The sequence below is a fragment of the Colobus angolensis genome, unplaced genomic scaffold (genome assembly GCF_000951035.1).
Source record: "Colobus angolensis palliatus isolate OR3802 unplaced genomic scaffold, Cang.pa_1.0 Scaffold622, whole genome shotgun sequence".
Lineage (NCBI taxonomy): Eukaryota > Metazoa > Chordata > Mammalia > Primates > Cercopithecidae > Colobus > Colobus angolensis.
In genome coordinates, this window is record NW_012119844.1 from 716,752 (window position 1) to 738,576 (window position 21,825).

At 37.3% G+C, this 21,825-nt stretch overlaps 2 protein-coding genes across 5 annotated transcripts in view; one reads left to right on the forward strand and one right to left on the reverse strand.

The window, feature by feature from the left end:
- Nucleotides 1–21,819, reverse strand: part of CNKSR2 (connector enhancer of kinase suppressor of Ras 2) — a 292,795-nt gene extending 270,976 nt beyond the window's left edge. For all 4 annotated transcript variants that reach the window (XM_011963747.1, XM_011963746.1, XM_011963749.1 and 1 more), the window contains exon 1: nucleotides 21,249–21,819. In XM_011963747.1, coding sequence (XP_011819137.1) covers nucleotides 21,249–21,312 — 64 coding nt within the window. In that variant the 5' untranslated portion in view covers nucleotides 21,313–21,819. The remainder of the gene's footprint in view (nucleotides 1–21,248) is intronic.
- LOC105527432 overlaps nucleotides 21,311–21,825 on the forward strand; it is a 126,324-nt gene continuing 125,809 nt past the window's right edge. The window contains exon 1 of the mRNA XM_011963753.1: nucleotides 21,311–21,542. Within this exon, the coding sequence (XP_011819143.1) occupies nucleotides 21,311–21,542 (232 nt within the window). The remainder of the gene's footprint in view (nucleotides 21,543–21,825) is intronic.

The window sequence follows — 21,825 nt, forward strand, 5'->3', positions numbered from 1 at the left end:
TGGCACAAGTATACATATGTAACAAACCTGCACGTTATGCACATGTACCCTAGAACTTAAAGTATAATAACAAAATAAAAAAAAAAAGTTTTCAGTTGTGAAAGATTATAGAAAAAGGAAAAAAGAAAGAAAAAAGAGAGAGGAGAAAGATTTGTAACCTAATGTCTTAGGAATTTGCCAAACTGAATTTGTAAAGGTAAACTGGCATTGGTGGCCTAGACCTGTGGGCATTCAAATCCACCTAAAACATAAAAAATACACTTTCTATTTTTGTTACATAGAAAGTCTTTGTGTAAAGCACATGCAGTTTCGTGTTTGGCATTTAACTACCACGTATAAAAAAAATCAAACTGAAAAATTCAGAGGGCCCAACTGTCACTGCTGGTCATAAAAGTAGATGTAAAGAAATCAAGAATGTTTATCATTCATCACTTACGAATCAAGTATGAACATGAATTTAAAAGCTTATAATCACCAAATCTTATACTTTTTAAGATTGTATCACCCAACTTTCTTTTATAGGAAAGAAAACCAGAAATTCAAATTATTTGCCCTATGTAACCCTGACAGAAGTACAGCTGTCTCAGCCACAGGATTTTTTTTTTCAAGGCATTCATTTACTTGAAGACTTATGTGTTTTTAACAAATGAGTTATGAATGGCTCAGAGCCGATCATCCCAAAAAATCCAAATGGTCTTCAAAGTCTGAAAGAAAGTATAAAATCTGACATCTTATTATCCACTGATGTTTAGAAACATGTCAATATCAAAAAGATTGAAGAAGTAGCAATAACAAAATCATGGTGAATATTTCTGAAAAGCTTTAAGGTCAACATTGTTACACTATTACACTGATTAAAAGAAAGTTCTTAATAAATTTGTGTATTTTTTAAATTCCTCAAAATGAAGTCTTATATATGAGTTGACATAATTTACACAAGATGTACTAGTTGGATATATAGAGCATTTTTATAAGGAAAACACAAATGCAGACCAAAATGTAAAACCTAAGGAAAACAAAACTGCTAGTAATAAAAAAATTAAAAGCTGGCATAGGAGCTTTGGGAAAGTACACTTTCAAACAACCATTCTACACAACTTGGGAACTAATTTGCAGTCTTAATGCTTCTCAATTGTCCTCACTCCAAATACCACTTGTGACACATGAATGAGAAAAGGCATTGTTTTGCCAGTGATTCTCTCTTGTTTTCAGTGATCTAAGCTGAAATGAGTTGGTTCATTTGTTTCTTACAATTGACTGTTTTTCCTATGAAAAGTCAATACATTTCTATCACTTAAATGGAGCTCTAGTGCTAAGTACCTATCATTTTCATTGCACAGATTCAGTGTTTAATAATAAGTTTGATCACCATGTATAGTAATAAACCTGTGATAATAAAACTCTTATATTCCAATCTTCTGACAAGATTTGAGAAATAAAATTTAAATAATCATAAACCTTGTGATAAAATAATGCTGAGAAGTACTAGGGGACTATGATATACAGGGTTTACTACTGAGATGAGGCCTATACTGATTCAGGACTTAGCCAGGTTTGGTGGAGCCATCAACAATGCCTTAGGATCTTTGTATTGAGTTCCCTGGCAGGAAAAATGGAATATACCATTCTAATAACTAGGCTAAATTAAGTAATCTTTTGACTCAAATAAGTAAAAACATTGATTTGGAGAGAAACACTCCAATACAGCTGTTAGAAAAAGAAGAGGCTACATGACAGAAGTTAGTAAAAGGGAAACAGTTCCCAAAACAAAGCCAGCCACCTGAAATCTATACCTCAGATGCATTTTTAAATCAGTATAATCTTACTTTCATGCCATATCATAAGGCAAACACATGTGAGCTATATCTAGTAATTTATTTCTAAACTGGAATACTTAAAAAATTCTTTTCCATTAAGATCATTTTAAATTCTGTACAGTAACAAATTCTTTTTGCCAGTGTCAGAATGTTACTACATTTCTGCCTGGACTATATATTAATTATTCCTCAGCTATTCTCTATAAAACACATTTTAATTATCTCCATTTTAAAATAAAGGGTTTGAGAAGTAAAGACATGAATTAAACACACATACAAATATAGGACAGAATGTGGGATGGACCACAACTTCCAATCCCAACTTAGTACTACAGATCATTTGTATTGTCTTCTATATACCATGCTTCCTCCTAGTATTTGTCCCTTTAATTTTATTTATCTGTATAAAATCTAGAGATGGAGGAAGAAAGGGGAAGAGGAATAGGTCTTTTGACATGACTACAGGTGATAAAGATATTTCCCACAGCCTGGAAAGTCATCATCTGGCATTTTCATTTGGGAAAGCAGAATACTAATTTCTTAGCAGCCTATAAGACAGTGGTTACTATACAATGACTACTTTTAATTAACTTCACTGAAGAACTTGTGTACATCTGCACCCTGCTTCCAAGTCTACTTCTCACCATCTGTATTTCATAAGTCATGCACATCACACAATTTGCTTCTAACATTCTGTCATTAATGATTATAAGACTGTATTACTGCAATAGCTAGCCACCCTAAATGTGTGAAATTTTATGAAAAGTATTATTGGAAAGCATTGAAACAACTTTAGTGTAAACATTGCCCACCTAACCCGAGATAAATTCTAAAGTTTTAAGACATTGGAAATTCTTTTGAAAAGTCAAACCATCCTTTCTGGTCACATATTCAAAACTAGTTTCAAACCCTTGATATTTAATGTATAATTGACACAGGTTGTTTTTTGAAGCTTTCTTTAAATGTAAAGCATTCTTATCTTACTGAAACAAAACAACCTGTCCTTTATTCCCACGAGCATAGTTTAAGAATAATTTGTACAAAAAGCAGAAGCATTTCACAGAGAGCACATTAATGCATAGCTAGGCTGGTCCTCATGGAGCATAAATCAGAAAAAGACATTTGGCAGCAAATCAGGGCAACACTTTTAAGACATTCCCATCAATAACATCAACAGAACTTCACATTTTTACAGAGAGAGATTAATATCAAAGAATCAAGTAAGTTGAAATTGTGACAATTATAACACTTCAGTTTTTTGTGGAAAGAAAAAAAGTATCAGGTTAATGCATTAAGTTTTCTGTCAGTTTCTTCATCTACTGATTACCAAAGACTGAGCCTTTTAGAATTTTCACACCAGTAAATCAAAAAACAAGGAAGATCTTAATCAGAAAGGCACAAGAATTAAGGGCAAGTATTAAAGTAGTTCTGTTTTGAAACTTAATGTAATTTCTTGGAGATGTGACCAAAGGAGGTCTTCAATTACAACCCCTTATAACTCAAACTCATCTACTAAATGCACTACATGGACTCATTATAAGATGAAAATAAGGTACCACATTTAATGGCAAGAAGAAAAACATGGACTTCCTTGCAGAAAAACAATCAGAAAAGGTCTTTGAGTTATATTCAAATTCAGCAAAACTGCTTGGTACGGTTTGGATTTCTGTCCCCACCCAAATCTCATATTGAACTGTAATCCCCAGTGTTGGAGGAGGGGCCTGGTGGGAGGTGACTGCATCATGGAGGCAGATTTCCCCCTTGCTGTTCTTGTGATAGTGAGTGAGTGCTCACAAGACCTGATTGTTTGAAAGTATGTAGCACCTTCCCCTTTGCTCTTTTCCTCCTTCTCCAGCCATGTAAGGCATGCCTCCTTCTCCTTTGCCTTCTGCCATGATTGAAAGTTTCCCAAGGCCTCCCTAGCAATGCTTCCTGTACAGCCTGTGGAACTGTGAGCCAATTAAACCTCTTTTCCTATATATTACCCAGTCTCAGGTAGTTCTTTATAGCAATGTGAGCACAGACTAACACAAAAAAAATTGGTACGTAGGAGTAGGGTATTGCCATATAGATACCTAAAAATGTGGATGCGGTTTTGGAACTTGGTAATGGGTGGAGGTTGGAACAGTCTGGAGGGCTCAGAACAAGACAGGAAGATGAGGGAAAGTTTGGAACTTCTTAGAGACTTGTTGAATGACTGTAACCAAAATTCTGATAGTGATATGGACAGTCAAGTCCAGGCTGAGGTAACCTCATATGGAAATGAGGAAATTATTGGGAACTGCAGTAAAGGTCACTCTTGCTATGCTTTTATCAAGGTAATTGGTAGCACTGTGACCCTGCTCAAAGGATCTGTGGAACTTTGAAATTCAGAGTGATGATCTAGGGTATCTGGCAGAAGAAATTTCTAAGCAGCAAAGCATTCAAGAAGTGGCCTGGTAGCTTCTAACAGTGTATGGTCATATGCATGAGTGAAGAGATGGTATGAAACTGGAACTTATATTTAAAAGGGAAGCAGAGCATAAAAGTTCAGAAACGGCACAGTCTGACAATCTGGTACGAAAGAAAAACCCATTTTCTGGGGAGGAATTCAAGATAGCTATAGATATTTGCATAAGTAAAGAGGAGCTGAAAGTTAATAGCCAAGACAATGAGGAAAAGGCCTCAAAGGCATTTCAGAAACCTTCATAGCAGCCCCTCCTGTCACAGGCCCAGAGGCCTAGAAGGGAAGAATGGTTTTGCAGGCTGGGCCCAGAGCCTGGCGGCCCTGTACAACCTCAGGACACTGCTCCCTGTGTCCCCAGCCACTCCAGCTCCAGCTGTGGCTAAAAGGACCCCAGATACATCTCAGGCTGCTGCTCGAGGTGCAAGCTGCAAACCTTGGCAGCTTCCACATGTTGTTAAGCCTGTGGGTGCAGAGAGGGTAAGAGTTGAGGCTTGGGAGCCTCTGCCTAGATTTCAGAGGATGTACGGAACTGTCTGGATGTCCAGGCACAAGTCTACTGCAGGGGAGGAGACCTCATGGATGACCTCTACTAGGGCAATGTGGAGGGGAAATGTGGGGCCCACACAAAGAGTCCCCACTAGGGCAATACCTAGTGGAGCTGGGAGAAGAGGACCACCATCTTCCAGACCGCAGAATGGTAGGTCTACCAACAGCTTGCACCATGCACCTGGAAAAGACATAGGCACTCAGTGCCAGTCTGGGAAAGCAGCTAAGGGGGTTGTACCTTTCATAGACACAGGGCCAGAACTGCCCATGGGAACCCACCCCTTGCATCAGTGTGGCCTGGATGTGAGACATGGAGTCAAGGGAGGTAATTTTGGAGCTTTAAGATTTAATGACTGCCCTGCTGGGTTTCAGACTTGCACGGTCCTGTAGCCCCTTTCTTTTGGCTGATTTCTCCCTTTTGGAATGCATGTGTTGACCCAATGCCTATAACCCCATTGTATCTTGGAGGTACCTAACTTGGTTTTGATTTTACAGTGTCATAGATGGAAGAAACTTGCCTTGTCTCAGATGAGACTTTGGACTGTAGACTTTTAAGTTAATGCTGAAATAAGTTAAGACTTGGGAGACTGTTGAGAAGGGATGATTATATTTTGCAATGTGAGAAGGACATGAGATTTGGGAGAGGCTGGGGCAGAATGATACGGTTTGGATTTGTGGCCCCACCTAAAACTCATGTCGAATTGTAATCACCAATGTTGGAGGAGGGCCCTGGTGGGAGGTGATTGGTTCATGAGGGTGGATTTCCCCCTTGTTGTTCTCGTGATAGTGAGTGCTCACGAGACCTGGTTGTTTTAAAATGTGTGGCACCTTTCCCTTTGCTCTCTTCCTCCTTCTCTAGCCACGTAAGATGTGCCTGCTTCCCCTTCACCTTCCGGCATGATTGAAAGTTTTCTGAGGCTTCCCCAGCCATGCTTCCTGTACAGCCTGTGGAACCGTGAGCCAATTAAATCTCTTTTCATTATAAAGTACCCAGTCTCAGGTAGGTTTGTATGCCAGTAATGCAAGAACAGACTAATATACTGCCCTAGGTAAGTAAACATCTGCCCTAAGTAAATGTGTGTGCATATTTATACACACATTTATATATACAGCTGATTATCAATTATAAACCACAAGATTTATTTACTTAAAAATTATCATGCCTTGCTTAACATTCCCACACAAATTGCCTGCAGGAAACAGAAACTACAATTAGAAGGAACACTGGGAGTCAAGCTTTGCTAACAATGTTTAGAATAGCACACACTTCTGTCTGAGAATTTAACTGCAAATTGTTTAGTATTAAGGTAAAATGAGATGATAGAGCTAACTTTTGGTGGTCTCCATCCTATCCATGTACATTTAGTTTCCTTTTCTTAAACATATTTCCTGATTAGCAAAAGGTAAAAAATGCTAATCAAATAAAACAGTAAATTTAGTAGAATGAAAACAAAGTATAACATTCATTCAATAAAATTATTTTTGAAATCACAACAATATGTATCCATAAAATTTTAAAAATGTTCACACGTGGAAAAGTACAAGGTTTACAAAAAAGAGAAGTGGTAAGGCCAGGGTTCGTGATGTCAGGCCAGGGCCAATATTGTTTCCTGGGAGCATTTTGAGAATTATGAGTAGTACTGGATTATCACAATGATTAGGTTACTGAATGACTGCTAGATCCATGGATGGAATAATCCCACATAGTGAAGAACTACTCTATATCTCAAGTGCCCTTTTTTATTTGAAAGACTTTATTATTAATACTTCTACAGAGGCAAAACAAAATTATACATATATGACACATAGCTTATCTTTTGGTATTACCAAATTTGAAAAATACTGTAATTTTTTAATTGAACAACTTTTTAAAAATTTCAGAATAGTTTTACATCTACAGAAAAGTTGCAAAAAATAATATAAAGAGTTCCTGTATACTCTTCACCCATATTCTTATTATTAACATCTCACATTACTATGGTACATTCACTACAACTAAGGAACCAACCTTGTTATATTGCTAATAATCTAAACTCCACACTTCATTTGTATTTCATTAGTTTTTTTCCTAATGTACTTTTTCATTCCAAGGTCCTATCTAGAATGCCATAATATAACTAATTATCATGTCTCCTTAGCCTTTTCTGGTTTTTGAGTTTCTCACATTTTCCCTGTCATTGGTGACCTTGACAGTTTTGTGGAGTATTGGTTGGGTATTCTGAAAAACGTCCTTAAATGTGGGCTTTTCTAATGTTTATCTCATGGTTAGAATGGGGTTATGGGTTTGTGGGGAGTAAGGAAAGACCACAGAGATAAAGAACCATTCTCATAATATCATATCAATCACATTACAACACATCACATCATATCACGGGTACATGCTATCAACACGACTTATCACTGACAATGTTAACCTTGATCACTTGGCCAAGGTAGCAACTGCCAGGGTTCTCCACTATAAAGTTATATGTTTCCCCTTTTTCACACTCTACTCTCTGGAAACAAGTCACTAAGTGCAACCCACAATCAAGGAGTGGGGATCTAAGTACCACCTCTTTGTGGTGGGAGTTAGGGAGTATATATACAAATGATCTGTAATTCTCTACATGAAAGATTTGTCTCTTCTCCTCCATTTCTTTACTTATCCAGACATTTATTTATATCAGAACGGACCCATGAATATATTTATTTTATATGTTGGGTTATAACCCAATATTATAATACTTTATTGTCCAAATTGTTCCAGCTTTAGCTTTTGGAAGCTCTTTCGGATTGGCTTTTGAGTATTTTACATGCCCTCATCATTGTGTTTTTTGAACACTTCTTTACTTTATGGCACTACAGGATGCTCCAGGCTCTTCTCGCATATTCCCTACCCTAGCCCTAGAATATAATATTCTCCAAAAAGCTGTTTCCTTCACTCATAAGTTTCTTTTTTTTTGAGGCGGAGTCTCGCTCTGTCACCCGGACTGGAGTGCAGTGGCCGGATCTCCGCTCACTGCAAGCTCCGCCTCCCGGGTTTACGCCATTCTTCTGCCTCAGCCTCCCGAGTAGCTGGGACTACAGGCGCCCGCCACCTCGCCCGGCTAGTTTTTGTATTTTTAGTAGAGACGGGGTTTCACCGTGTTAGCCAGGATGGTCTCGATCTCCTGACCTCGTGATCCGCCCGTCTCGGCCTCCCAAAGTGCTGGGATTACAGGCTTGAGCCACCGCGCCCGGCTCACTCATAACTTTCAAATGGTCAACAGGAATTACTAGAATGGCTTATCAAATGAGTCTGGTCCATTAACACTTCTCCTACTATTTGTTTTTACTTCACTGTCTATTCATTCACCTGTACTTCCATTTTCTTGTATACATTCCATGGAACAACTTCTGATCTTAATGCTTCTTTTAAATACAGATATGTTCATTAAAAGTAGGAAAAAATATCAATTATTTTCCTCTTGTATAGTCATACTGGGTATGTACGTATAGAAACCCATATTATTTTATTATGTATTTTTCTTTTTATTACAATAAGGACATTTTAGTGAGTTTTTAAAAATTATGTGAGTAGGTAAGTTATATTATCTGTGCATTTTATTTCAGGAGATATTACATAACATCTGTTATGTAAAACATCCAAAAAGATTGACATAGGAAAAAAGAATAAGATAGAATCCAATGTGTGCACCTGATTTGGATTCTGACTGAAGAAAAAAAAATGCAGTGCTTGACATTTATGAAACTAGAAATTTACACAAATAGATATTGATATTAAGGAATGAATGGACAGTGGTGTGATAATAGTGTTATAGTGTTATGGTTCCTCAGCTATTCTTCTGCTGTATTTCTTTTCTTTTCTTTATTTTTTATTTTTTATTTTTTGAGACAAGGTCTCACTCCATCACCCAGGCTGGAGTATAGTGGCACAATCACAGCCCACTGCAGCCTTGACCTTCCTGGTTCTGGTGATCCTCCCACCTCTGCCACCTGAGTAGCTGGGACTACAGGCATGCCCCACCATGCCTGGCTAATTTTTCTATTTTCTGTAGAGATAAAGAGTTTCATCATGCTGCCCAGGCTGATCTCGACCTCCTGAGCTCAAGTGATTTGCCCATCTCAACCTCCCAAAGTGCTAGAATCACAGGCATGAGACACCGTACCCAAGCCCACTGCTTTATTTATTTTCTATGTGCATGCATTATTTTCCAGTATGTATATGTTTAAGAACAAGCAGCTTCATTTGAAAATCTAAAACATAAGAAACCACTACCTTTAAACATTAAATCAGATACATCTTAAAATTAATGTAGATGGAGATTCACAGTATTACCATATTTAAAACAGATTGTTTTTTAAAACAAGATGTCAACAATTGTTTCAAAGAAAGTGATGAAATTCTCAAAAACATCCCCAAACAAAATTAATTCTAATTTATATGAATTTTAAAGGATAATGAGCAATTTAGGAAAAAAGGTGCTTTATATAGTCAGAGAGACAAGACTAAGGTAACTTCAAAGTAGTTGGTAATTTACCACAGTTCACAATTTTTTTTAAGGTTCTATTGTCCTGGGTATTGTAATAGCTTTTATAAAAAGTGAGAAACTTCAAACCATTCTCTCCACAAGTAAAGAACAATTTAAGTTATTTTCACTTATTTTAACACTTCCAGTCTAAAGCAAACTCACCTTAACTCTTTCTATTAAAAGAAAGCAAGGAGAAACAGAAAATATCATCTTTGCATAACTTTGAACAAATCCTACTTTAAGTTCCCACATATATACTAGAATATATATTTTTAAAACATATGGAAAGTTATGTGTATCACTTTAAAATATAATGTAGCTGGAATTGTGCCTTTCATTACCATTTTACAAGCACTCCATTGGTCAAATATCTAATTCAACTTGACCACTCCATATTTTGCATTTATTTCACAATAGTTTTTTTAAACTAATTATGATTAAATTTCCTCTAGCATTTAAATTGCTTTCGTGATTCACTTAGCTTTCCTATCATATCACAATTTGGTCTATTATAAATGTTTCCAAACAAAACAATTTGAGGAGATGAACTGACATTTTGTAGGTACATAAGGGTTTCAGATCTACAGGAACACACCAAAAAATGTCTGCTGTTCAAAGAAACACTAATGAAATGCAGGTAGCAAGGCTAACCACTTCTGAGTGCATCTGAACAAATTATCATTATTTTTGGTAAAATGTGACATACTTATGAATGTCTATTATCAGGTACCACATACTTTTATTATCAATCCTTTGAGAACAAAACATCTCAGCACTGGGTTCTTGGCAGTAGTGCTCAGAGTAGGCTTTTTTAAAAAATTTTGCCTACGTCCAGGCTCAGCAGAGGGGAGCATCAAACTCTAAGGGTCACTTCAAAACAGAAAAGCTGTCATCAAGACTACAGTAATATGTGGCATCTTTGTCACTAATGAAAGCCCTATCCTGAGCAGTAGAAACAACTCATCGTGCATACACACGTACACACACACATCTCACTAGAAGCCCAAAGGACACAAAAACTATAGCCCACCTTACCAGATACTAGAATAGGTAGGTTTGATGGAGAGGACATAACATCTTTGAAAAGTATTTCCAGGATTCCTCTCATGTCACATCTACCTCTGCTAGAAAAGCAAGGTGGAAATATTAGGTATTTTTGAACCAATCAGAAATCAATACTTAAAAGAAACACCTGCTTAATAAACATACAGGTATATAGGACAAGTCATTCAACATTTCTAAGTAAAAATTTCTCTAGGCCAAAGTTCCTTCATCTGTAAAATAGGGATTAAGTCCAACCTTTCAGGGCTAAGATAGGCATTAAATGTAATGTAGGGAAAGCACCTAGCACAGGACATAGTATGTAGGAAACACATACATAGTATAATAAATATAATCTATATTATATTTCTGCCTCTGAATATTGCCAATATATTATATTTCTGCCTCTGAATATTATAGTTCTGCCTCTGAATATTGCCAACAGAATATAATCTCTTCCTTTAAAAAAGTTGACATTTATATTTGCTCACTATATACAAGGCATCGTTTTAAGTATACCACAACAGAAAAATGTGGTAAAATGTAGAAACACCTTTTAGATTGATAATTGTAGGTAATACCAGCATCCCCATTTTATAAAAAGGAGAAAACTTGGGAAAATTACTTAAACTCTCCCTAAGATCACACAAGCTAAGAAGTGATAAAGTCAGGATACAAATCCAGGTATCTTGATTCCAAAGTGCTCTTACCTGTACTTTATTACATACTATGTCAATTTTTAAAGGGTAGAAAATTCAGAAAAATTTTCAAAAGGTCAATTCTGAAAATCATTGTGTACATATCTGAACTGTGTCCTTTACCCACTAAACTGTAAATCCAATCCAGTAGGGGAAAAGTTGACGTCAAACCTAATTTCACTGAACAGCTGTACAATCTCTGTTGAGCTGCTTAACTTCTCTGTATTTTACCTATAAAAAGGTGTTAATAACTCTCCCTTATTTCACTTTTAAAGATTACTCGTAATAATATAATGTGAAGTACATGACATTTCTAATTTGGGTGAATGAGAAGAACCAAGCTATATTAAATAACGTTTGCAAAATACTCCAAAAAACAAAAACTGATAATTCTAAGTATACAGAAATTCTAAGTAAAAATACAACTCCTTTCTAACTAGCATATTTTCACTATGTAAGTGGCTCCTGGCAAAGTATAGTACAAAAACATTGTATTCTCCCAGGTCAAACAATTTCTTTCCAATCTTGTTTGCATTATTAGATTGATCAGCAAACCTTTCCTTCACATATTAACAGAATCTTCAATAGGAGCACAGTGAAATTATCACAAATCCCAAATAAACAGAATCCGAAATAACAGGTTTTTACCATAAGTAAACTCAAAGCATTATGTCTAGGGCCACTGGAAAGAAAAATCATCTAACCCAAATATTTCACAGAACTAACTACTCTGTGTGTATCAATTCAACATCAAACTGAAAGTCTCTGGTCTGACTGCTAGAAGGCAACAGAGCAGGCTTCTGGATAAAGAAGCTTTGTTCCTTTGATTTAATGTAACATTGGTGCCAACAGAGACTGCCATAAAGCTCATCCTGACACCAATATAATGGGAACTGGGGAAAGAACACCTAGCCCTGCCATATCATGCTAGCTCTATACCACATCAAACTTGGTTTCTATGTAGGTTCCAGCAGGCCAGGAGGAAAACTAGCAACTGGACTACTATATGTCTGTTTTGAGCATCATGAGCAAAATCTCTACACTTTCTCTGTTATATGTATTTAATATCCCAAGGCCTGTTTTGAAAACCAAAATATAAATGATTTTCACAACATTAAAATATCAATTTTCTGAAAAAATACACAAAATAAACTCCTATATACATATAAAAAACACACCAAAATTAAAACAAAAATTCAGCTAGTATTAACATTAATCATTCAGCAGTATTATTTAATGCCAGAATTTTAAAGGTTTTTACTAATAAATTACATTGTTAAGTACAACAACTTACTAGAAAATAGATTCTTTTATCATCTTTGGTAAATACATTGATAAAAGGAAAATCCAGGATCTAAGCCAAGCTTCCATTGATTTGTTCTAGTTATTACTTAAGAAAACATGTTGCAAGCCTGTTTTAAAAATAGCAGATGTATCTGAAACAAAATAAAAAGTTCAAACAAACACCAAAAGAAAAAAAAAAAGATATTGGGCAAAATCTTAAAAGGCAACTAATTTAATGAGGTTTATTCTTATCTACCACTGTATCTAAAGACTATCCAACCTATCTAATTTCTAAGAACATTAATGTCAAGTAAACATATAACAGTCATGCATGCTACACTTGATATTAGTTATGTAACAATATTTTTATCATGGCAAACCAACCTATATTGGTGTCAGTGCAACTTTTGGTTTATTAAATAAATATTGGTTTTTCAAACAATTTTATGTTGTGGTAAAATAGCCAACAGATGAACAAAGAAAGTTAAAACAGTTATTACTGCACTTTAGCAAAATTTAAAATTCAGTGCATTTATGCAAATAGCAACAAACTCTTTTTTCCTGAAATTGCAAGAGTAAGATAATGAAAACTTCCATTAGAATTAATGATTGTAATTTAAATTAAAATCAAACCATAAATCAAATACACCTTTCAAGTTTAAAAATTCTATCTTGTAGAATAGTTGTTTGTAAGTCAAATCAGGGCACAATTGCAATCCATTGTTTTGCAGTACTAGCTAGGGCATTTAAGGTGTTTTATAAAGAGTTAACAAACTGGCATGCCTATTAAGATCTTTACAATTTCACTTATTCTGATTTGTATTTTAATGATTCTAACTTGGGAGGAGGCAGGCTTTATTAGAAAAATTTCGGTAATTTGCCTACTAGTGATTACCTAGCAGCATGTAATTCATAGAAAATCCACTTGAGGCACCTGTATTTAGCAAACTATGTTTTGCAATAATTCTGTACATATGTTCTTAAAAAGTGCCCTTCAAAAGTTAGTAACGATAAACTTACATCTAGTTTTTAAAGTTTTCTTTTTTTCAAAATCAGAGGGAAGGATGAAAAATTACACAAGAAAATGTTGATTTAAGATGCACCTTTAAATACCTTAATTGTATTCCTATTAATAAAAATACAAATTGAACACTAAATATAATAAATAAGATAATGGTTTCATTAGGCTCAAGGGTTGTTTTTCCATTTTATCGTCCCAATTAACAAATAAAGGATATCTTAACAACAGAATAATGCATTTTAATTTTTTATATGAGCTTTTTGTTTTTATTTTTATAAGAGGACAAAACTAAGACATTTGATCGATTTCACACTATCATGCATTCTAAAATATATAGAGTTCTTTTAAAAATACCCAAATGAAGAAACAATTAGAAAATTTGAATGAAGGGAAATAAATGCTTAGGAGGAGTGTGTTTTAATGTTTTAATAAGTATTTCCTTATCATGTTGTCTTATTAAGCGACATTAGTAAATAATATTTATACTATCTATAATACTTATGGCATAAATACAAGTGTTATTAATTTACTGAAATTATTAATATTTTATAACAAAATGAGTTTAAACCATGATTCGTATCTTTGAATTGACTAGAGCACTACAACTATGAGAAATGGATAAAGCAACCCTACTTCTACTGTATTCTGGCACACAATACATAGGTTGGCACTGAAGTATCCATTAGAGCATTATAAGGGACTTTACGTGCATTGTCATTTAGGAAAGCAGATTTGCTGACAGACCAGTAATCTGTGAATACATTAATTTATTCCTTCCCTCAACAAATATTTTCTAAGTGCCTATTTTATACCAGATACTTTTTTACACACTGGTACAAGAAATAGACGGGGTCCTTGCACTCATCTAGTGGTGGAGCTGGAGATCAATCAAATAACCATCCAAATTAATATAAAAATAAAACTGGTGAATAGGACACAGGAGATATACATGGTACTAGGACAGCATATAACTGAGGATTTGATGTGATTTAACAAATCTGGAAAGGCTTTCCTAAGGTGGATGTGAAAAAGCATAAGACCTGAAGGGTGAGTAGGACTTAACTAGGTGAAGAGAATGAGAGAACATATTAAGTGCAAATGTCCAGTGGTAGGCAAACAGGAAGGACGGTGAGGCAGCCTGTATACTTGGTGCTGTGCATGACACTTACCTCATAGGCAATAACCAAACCTTCAAGGGTCTTATAGGCCATGTTAAGGACTTTGACCTTTATCCTAAAAACAATGAGAAGTAATTAAACTGTTTTAAACTGATAAGGGTAAGAAGTGAGAGAATGAGATCAGATGAGATTCATATTCAAGGAATTCATCCCGACTGGAGGTGTATGGATCAAACAAATAAACAAAATTAAGATGCTACAATTATTATGACCTCGACTGAAAATGGTCATATTTTGTGCCTTGTAGTAAAAGGAAAAAAAGGGAAACAGAGTCCATTAATTTTACCTTTTTTAAACTCAACCACCACTTCTCCAACTTTTCCACTGATGCATCTGTAATTGCTCAAAAGAGTGTATTCAACCCCGGGAGGTCTGGAGAATAGAGCTTTAAAAAGCTAGCTGCAAGCCTAAAATTCCTGCTAAGTCTCTGGTCTCATCTTTGAAATAATGCCAATTTTGATTTCTACATCATGAATATAATATCCATGTTTGTTTTAATATAAAAAAGCTTAGCAAAAAAAACAAAAAACAAAAAACAAATCCACCTTTTTGGCTTCTTTTGATCATTTGGCTTCCACAACCACAAAAATATACCATTTTGTGGAACACAGGCCTATGCTATTCATGAAAACTGTGAATTCACTCACTGAATGTAATTCAACACAATGATTCCACGTTGAAAACTATACTTGCTGCTTTTAATCAGACACTAAACAATAAAAAGCCATAAACAATTAAAACTTTTAGACTCCATTTTTTCCAAATTACTTTATACTCCCTTCCCCCGCCCTTTTTAAAAACTAATACAGATGATCCATTCTTTTAGTACTATTTTTAGAAGCTAATAACTTTATTCTTCACAATAACCCTATGTGTGAGGTATTGCAGGGAAGACACATAGAAAGCTAAACACCATTAAGAACAAATTGAGGCCGGGTGCGGTGGCTCACGCCTGTAATCCCAACACTTTAGGCGGCCGAGGCAGGTGGATCACTTGAGGTCAGGAGTTCAAGACCAGCTTGGCCAACATGGTGAAACCCCATCTCCACTAAAAAATACAAAAATTGGCCAGGGGTGGTGGTGGGTGCTTGTAATCCCAGCTACTTGAGAGGTTGAGGCATGAGAATCACTTGAACCCAGGAGGCGGAGGTTGCAGTGAGCTGAGATTGCGCCACTGCACTCCAGCCTGGGCAACAGAGTGAGACTCTATCTCAAAACAAAAACAAAAACAAACAAAAAAAGAACAAATTGAGCCCTAATCTAGGGTTGCTCTGTTATAAATAAAAATGATAATTCATCATTGCTTCAGGAACAGTATTAATACTTAAAAGTCTATTTCCATTCTTCGTATAAGAACTTGGTTCAGTAAAATTAGAAATATCTAATAACATAATGTTAATGATTTAATTAATCTTCAAAATAATTTAACATTATTTTCAAATCATTCCTGAGAAACAGATTTGAAACAGCTGTACCAATTCAATACACATTCTTTGTGAGCTTATTTTTGGCAGCTAAAGTTTTATAATGTGGCATTTATTTAAACTCAGGACATGAGAGTTTTATGGTCTTTGTGAAATGCAGATTTGTTCTTGTACTTTTGTGCCACCTACTCACACTCCTCCCTCACTTTCCCTCTACTGCCCACCTCTCTCCTTCATCCAGACGAACCTATATACAACCCCCCTTTAGTTAATAACCCCATCTCAACTCTAGAGGTTCTTGCTGTGCCACTACATTTAGTATACATCCCTCTTAGATTATGCCTTAATTAAATAAGTAGCTTAAATAGTTGCTAGAACCCCACCCTCCTCACAGACCCCTTTCTGATTCAATAAAATTATCATCTTCTCTTTCCAATGGTGCTCATATACAGCTTTAAAAAAAATTACTACGTGTGCTAGTTGGTACCTTTCTTTGTCTTTGCCTAAGTTTGTCAACATCACTACCATGCCTTACAGAGGCTAATTTCCCCAAAGCAGAGAATAATTTAAAACAACCCATTAAAGTACCTTCCATGCAGAAGCACTGAGAAAATAATACCTATGGAGCAAATATATCTACATAAATATACTCCTTGTTCCTAATCTGCACTAAATCATGAGTGTTACATTAAGGAGCAAATGTTAATAACACTATAAGAAAAATAACATGTCTTCTGAATGAAATTCTACGTATGGAAAAGACACATTCCTCTTTACATAAAACGACAAGAATTCCTGTTCCCCAAAAAAGCCAAATCCAAAGTAGATGATTGTTGGTGCCAATTTAGTCACCTTTCAATTGAAAAAAATACCCTAATTTTTCAAAAGGAAGTGATACAAACAATTTGATCACTTAAGCTTATTTGTAGTTCCTGCCAGAAAATTATTTCCAATCTCTCTCTCAAGACAGTTTAACTCAAAATTCTGACATTTTCTTTATTTAATAAAGACAAATTTCAACCTCAGCTCTGGGTCCTATGATGGGCAAAAAGAATTACTAAAGAGCATTGTACCTGTCAAAACATCTCTGCCTTATCAAATACATTCTCCTCTACAGCATTAAACTTTTATACTGACTAGACTTTATATAATCACTACATTTTCCTCTATTATAGGATTGTATACAAAACATTGGTTTTGCTTTTTAGACCTAAAAGAATGTATTTTATTTTCTAGCCTCAAGATGGCTGAGTCATCAGGACAGAAATTAGAAGTCAGAGAATGCCTCTTGAAAAAATGATTTATAGTAAACAGGAAAGAGTAGAGCAGTTGATTGTGGAATGAGTTGAGAAAAGGCTATCTTAAAAATTTAATTACTTTAGAAATCATAATAATACAAAATTGGCTGGAGCTAAATCACAGAGATGTTTAAAGACCGGCAAAATGGGGCCTATTGGTTAACTCTGAAAAATCATAATCATTTTATCTGACCCAGAGAGATTAAAGATTACTGGAAGAATGTAATGTAGGGAGCTGAGTCCTAGAAAAATAACTGTCTTAGTCATGTGGATATTTTGAATGAGTCTCAGAGTTGGAAAAGATGTAAGAAAAAAATTGGAATGACTGGGTGTGACATGGACTAGGAAAATTAATAATAAAGTTAATAACAGGGGCCCTAAAGCATTCAGGGTTTTTTGTTATATCTCAGTGGGCAAAAAAGTAGAGAAGGTCTGCAGACCCAAACAACTGCAGATTATTTCCAGGCCCTGCAAGTGAACAGATAGGAGCTGAGAAATGACTTATTTTAGAATAACAGACGGAGGAAAAATTAGAACAATTACTGGCCTACTTTTCTGCCTATGGCTTTTTCCAATAACTCATTTGCCTTTATTTACCTTGAAAGGAGTTTATGTTTTAAAATATAAAAACTACAAGAGGATTGGACGCAATTTCCAACTGAAGGTTAGTTTCAAATGCTAATTTATGAGTACTTGGTTTTCTCCAAAAATATTTTTATAAGATTAATTTTAAAAATTAATTTGAAGGTCTAGAAGATATCTCCAAATAGCCAGAAGTACTATCAGGATAATTTGGGATATAGCTACTTATTTCACTGACTCACAAGGAGTTCATGTATTTACTGGAAATAACATTGACACTGTGTTATATCCAATTTTTATTGTCAGTAGAAAATTTGGTATTTGATTTTACAAATAATGAGCAAAAGAATACAAGGATTTCCTTATATCTTTACTACTAACAATATATAAATTTTATATTTCCATCTCCCTCAAAAATTTTAATAAAAATCAATCAAAATGAATCCATTTATACATTGCACCAAAATTGCAATGTATAAATTGTCCCTCATAAATAACCTTGAATATATGCCACTAAAGCTTAATAATCTTGTCAGCTTTTTTTCCCCGTTCATTTCCCTCTCTGGGGCTGAGTTTCTATATCACTTCTACAAATTGTCTAGAATCATAAATATATGGCCATTCCTATTCTTATATACTTAATGATTCTTTTTCTGTTTAGTGAAGAGAAAAATACCCTAGAAAGTACATAACGAATGTACCTTACTTAAACAGAGTTATAACTATTTATGATTGTGACCAGCAGAAAGCATATACTATATGCTTTCAATGTTAAGGATGATGAAACTGTCTCATTAGGAGCATCCTCTGAAGAACTCCCACAGTGTTGCAGTTGTTCAAGACTCTTGTTCATTCTTTGGTACTGCCTTTACAACATTACATATTATACAACACTAAATGAGGTTTAGCCTCTCAAAGCTACAGCCTAAATTAGCAGGTGACTTTTAAATATTACTGCATTACTGCAGGATGAAAAATATTTTTAAAATGTCCTTTGTTAAACTTTATTTGGGGAAAAGGGCAAAGAGAGAAAAATTAAGGTAACAGTGTAAGTTACAAGTTGAGGAAATGTTGTTTGTTTCATCCAACTATTTTTTTAAATCTCATTTTCTGATAATATCTCAAATCAAATACATATGAATATTAAGGAAATTTCAGCAGGAAGTAGTTTGGGATTTGAAATATCATTCATTCTCTTCCAGTCATATGTGTATACGATACACAAACTGTATCTTGGCTACCCAATTGATCTTTTCAAATAGCTCTAAAATGCGTCACCAACAGGTATGAAACAAGGTATTCGACTTACATATTAAAAAAAATTTCAAATCATAGCTAACAATGTTAACCTAACTTCAAAGAAGCCACATTTTAGGCTGGAAAGATTTTTAAAGGACTGGTGTACTGAACAACTAATAATGTGTGTCAGAATATTTGCATTATATATTCTACTTGCTTCAGTGGACCTAAACTATGGAGAGAGGGGAAACTGCAAGAATGTAACTGGGAGGGTGGGAGGTGGAGACTGAGTATGCAGAACTCACTACAGGCATCATGGGAATTTGCAAAAGGTAGTCTATGAAGGTAATAAGACTCCCATGGAGCCAAGATAGCTTGTCTTTTCATATTTCAGCAACAGACTCAAACTACAGTAACCTTTTAGATAAATTCAAAGAAAGGGGTTTTAAGCATTGTTGCTACCTGCATATACTCTGGCTCTTTCTTCCATCGCTGAGAAACAGAGAAGGTGGAGAGTGAGGAGAATTGGTGGGAATCTAAGATACTGGAATTCCAATAGCAAATATATAAAGAGAAAAAGCAGCTGCAAAGATGAGCCACTGCAGGACTTTGTCTTAGTCATCTTTATATCCCCCATGGCACCTTAGCACAATGCACTGCACACAGGGGGGCAGTCGATAAATAATGTATTAGGTTTAATTCAATTCACTCACATTTGTACTGTGCTTAGCAGTTACAAAACCGTTTCCACATATTAGAAAAGAAAAGCAAAGTAAATGCGGAATAAAGGGGCAAGTAAGGGAATAAAATGAAAGCAAAATAAAGAAAAATCCACAAGAATAAGCAAGCGGCCAAAAAGGCTGGGGAAAAGAATGAGCAAAAAAATTCAGTTTCTCCCTGTCACTCTCAATCCCTTCCAATCACCTCACCTCTCATTCTAAATTATCTGGAGCTTAGAAAGTCTTGACTATTAAGTAAGCCCAAGAAGGGGCTCCTTCATCGTAGGAACGGGCATTTTCAGCGATAATAAGCCTTTGGTCCCTGACTGATCTACATAGAGTTTGCTCAGGTATGACCTCCAGCAAAACGCTAACATTTCCCAAGTGTGGCTACGGATCCTTTATTCCATTCCATCCCATTCATCCCCTCTTCAATTCCCAAAATCTTAGGGAAGAGTTGGGCCTGGGGATCCAAGGGGTTGGTGGGTGGGGGAGTCCTCTACAAGCCCCTTAACTCAGACAACAGAGGGAGGTAGTGAGACAGGAAAGCCCAGGGATTAGAGAAAAAGCTTACGTTTGCGATTAGGAGGGCGATTGTCTATAACTGTGGTTATTATAAATCGCCAGGGGCAAAAAGGGGGGAACCTTCAAGATGGAAGAAATGTGAAGGTACCTGAATGCGCATTACCTTACACCTGGCGTTGAGCCCTTAATAAAAAGCCGTGAGGTCCAAAACCTCGACTGGCTTGAAAGGGAGAAAGCAGAGAAGGGAAAGGATGTGAGGGGATGCGCTGGAGGCAGCCCACAGATACCAGCAAGGATGCTGTCCCAGGGGAAGCATGATGTCCTCATCCCCAAAGTAGCACGTACCCCCGCCCTGGGCATCCTCAGCCAAACCTGGGTGTGGGGGGGATGCCAGGCTCTAAATGGGGGCGGCCGCGTCCTGACCCCATTATCCGGGCTAAAAGTTGCTTGGGAGAGTTGGCGCTGGGGAAGGCGGCTGGCAAGGGCGGCCGCAGAGGGGGCGTCAGCTTTCCCAGGAACAAAGGGGCCAGGGAAGGGCGACCAGGGGAGCAGGTCCTGGGGGAGTCCACCCTGAGCTGGGAGATAAGGGTCGCCACGTCCTCCCGGCCCGGGGGCAGTAAGGGGAGCGGGGAGTACGCCAGATGCGCCGGTATTCCGCCTCCCGACTTCCTGCCTCCAACCGGGTGGCGCCCGCTGCCCTCTAGCTCTCTGGCCGCTCCGCGCCCCTCTAGCTGGAGACAAAAGGAGACCGGCGACCCCAGACCCCTGCCAGTCCTGGAGGACCCCTGCCCCGACGCGTACGACGATACGCCAGTGGAAGCCGCGGTGGCGGGCTCTGGCGCGGCGGGCGCCCCCTCCTAACCTCGCACTGGTGCCCCGCGCCCCAGTGCCGCCTCACCCTCCCCGCAGCGGGCATTACCTTTCATCCAGTCCACTACTTGACTCGGAGACCATTTGCTCACCGGCTCCATTATCAGAGCCATGGGTACGGGGTCGGTTCCGTGCAGAGCGCGGAGCTCAGACACAAAACGAACTCAGCAGTCCGAACCGCTCTCAGGTGGGGGTCCCTTGCTGGCCGCAGGCTCCCTGGGCGGGCGGCGCGTTGAAAGCGGCTTTTGTGTGTCGGGTCTCGCGGCTGTAATGTCTCTTAGCCAACCGCTGGCAGGAACGGCGACGGGGAGGGAAACGTGCAGGAGTCGTGGCTCCGCGCCGGGTCTGCTCAGTTCCCGCTAAGGCGGCGGCGGATGCTGCTGCTGCTCTGCCTCCGCCGCTCCGCTCGGGTCTCCGTCCCTAGGGAGCTTCAGTTCCTGGCTTGAGCTGCTGAGGGGGTCGCGTCACCGAGGGAAGCAGCCTCTGCCGCACGCCCTCAGCCAACTTGCCCGCTGGCCTCACGCGCGGGAGTGAAGCCCCCAGCACGACTAGCTGCCCGGCGGAAATGACGAGGGGCCTCCTGCCACCCAAAATATCTCTCCGCAGCCCTCGGGTGCGGGGCGCGC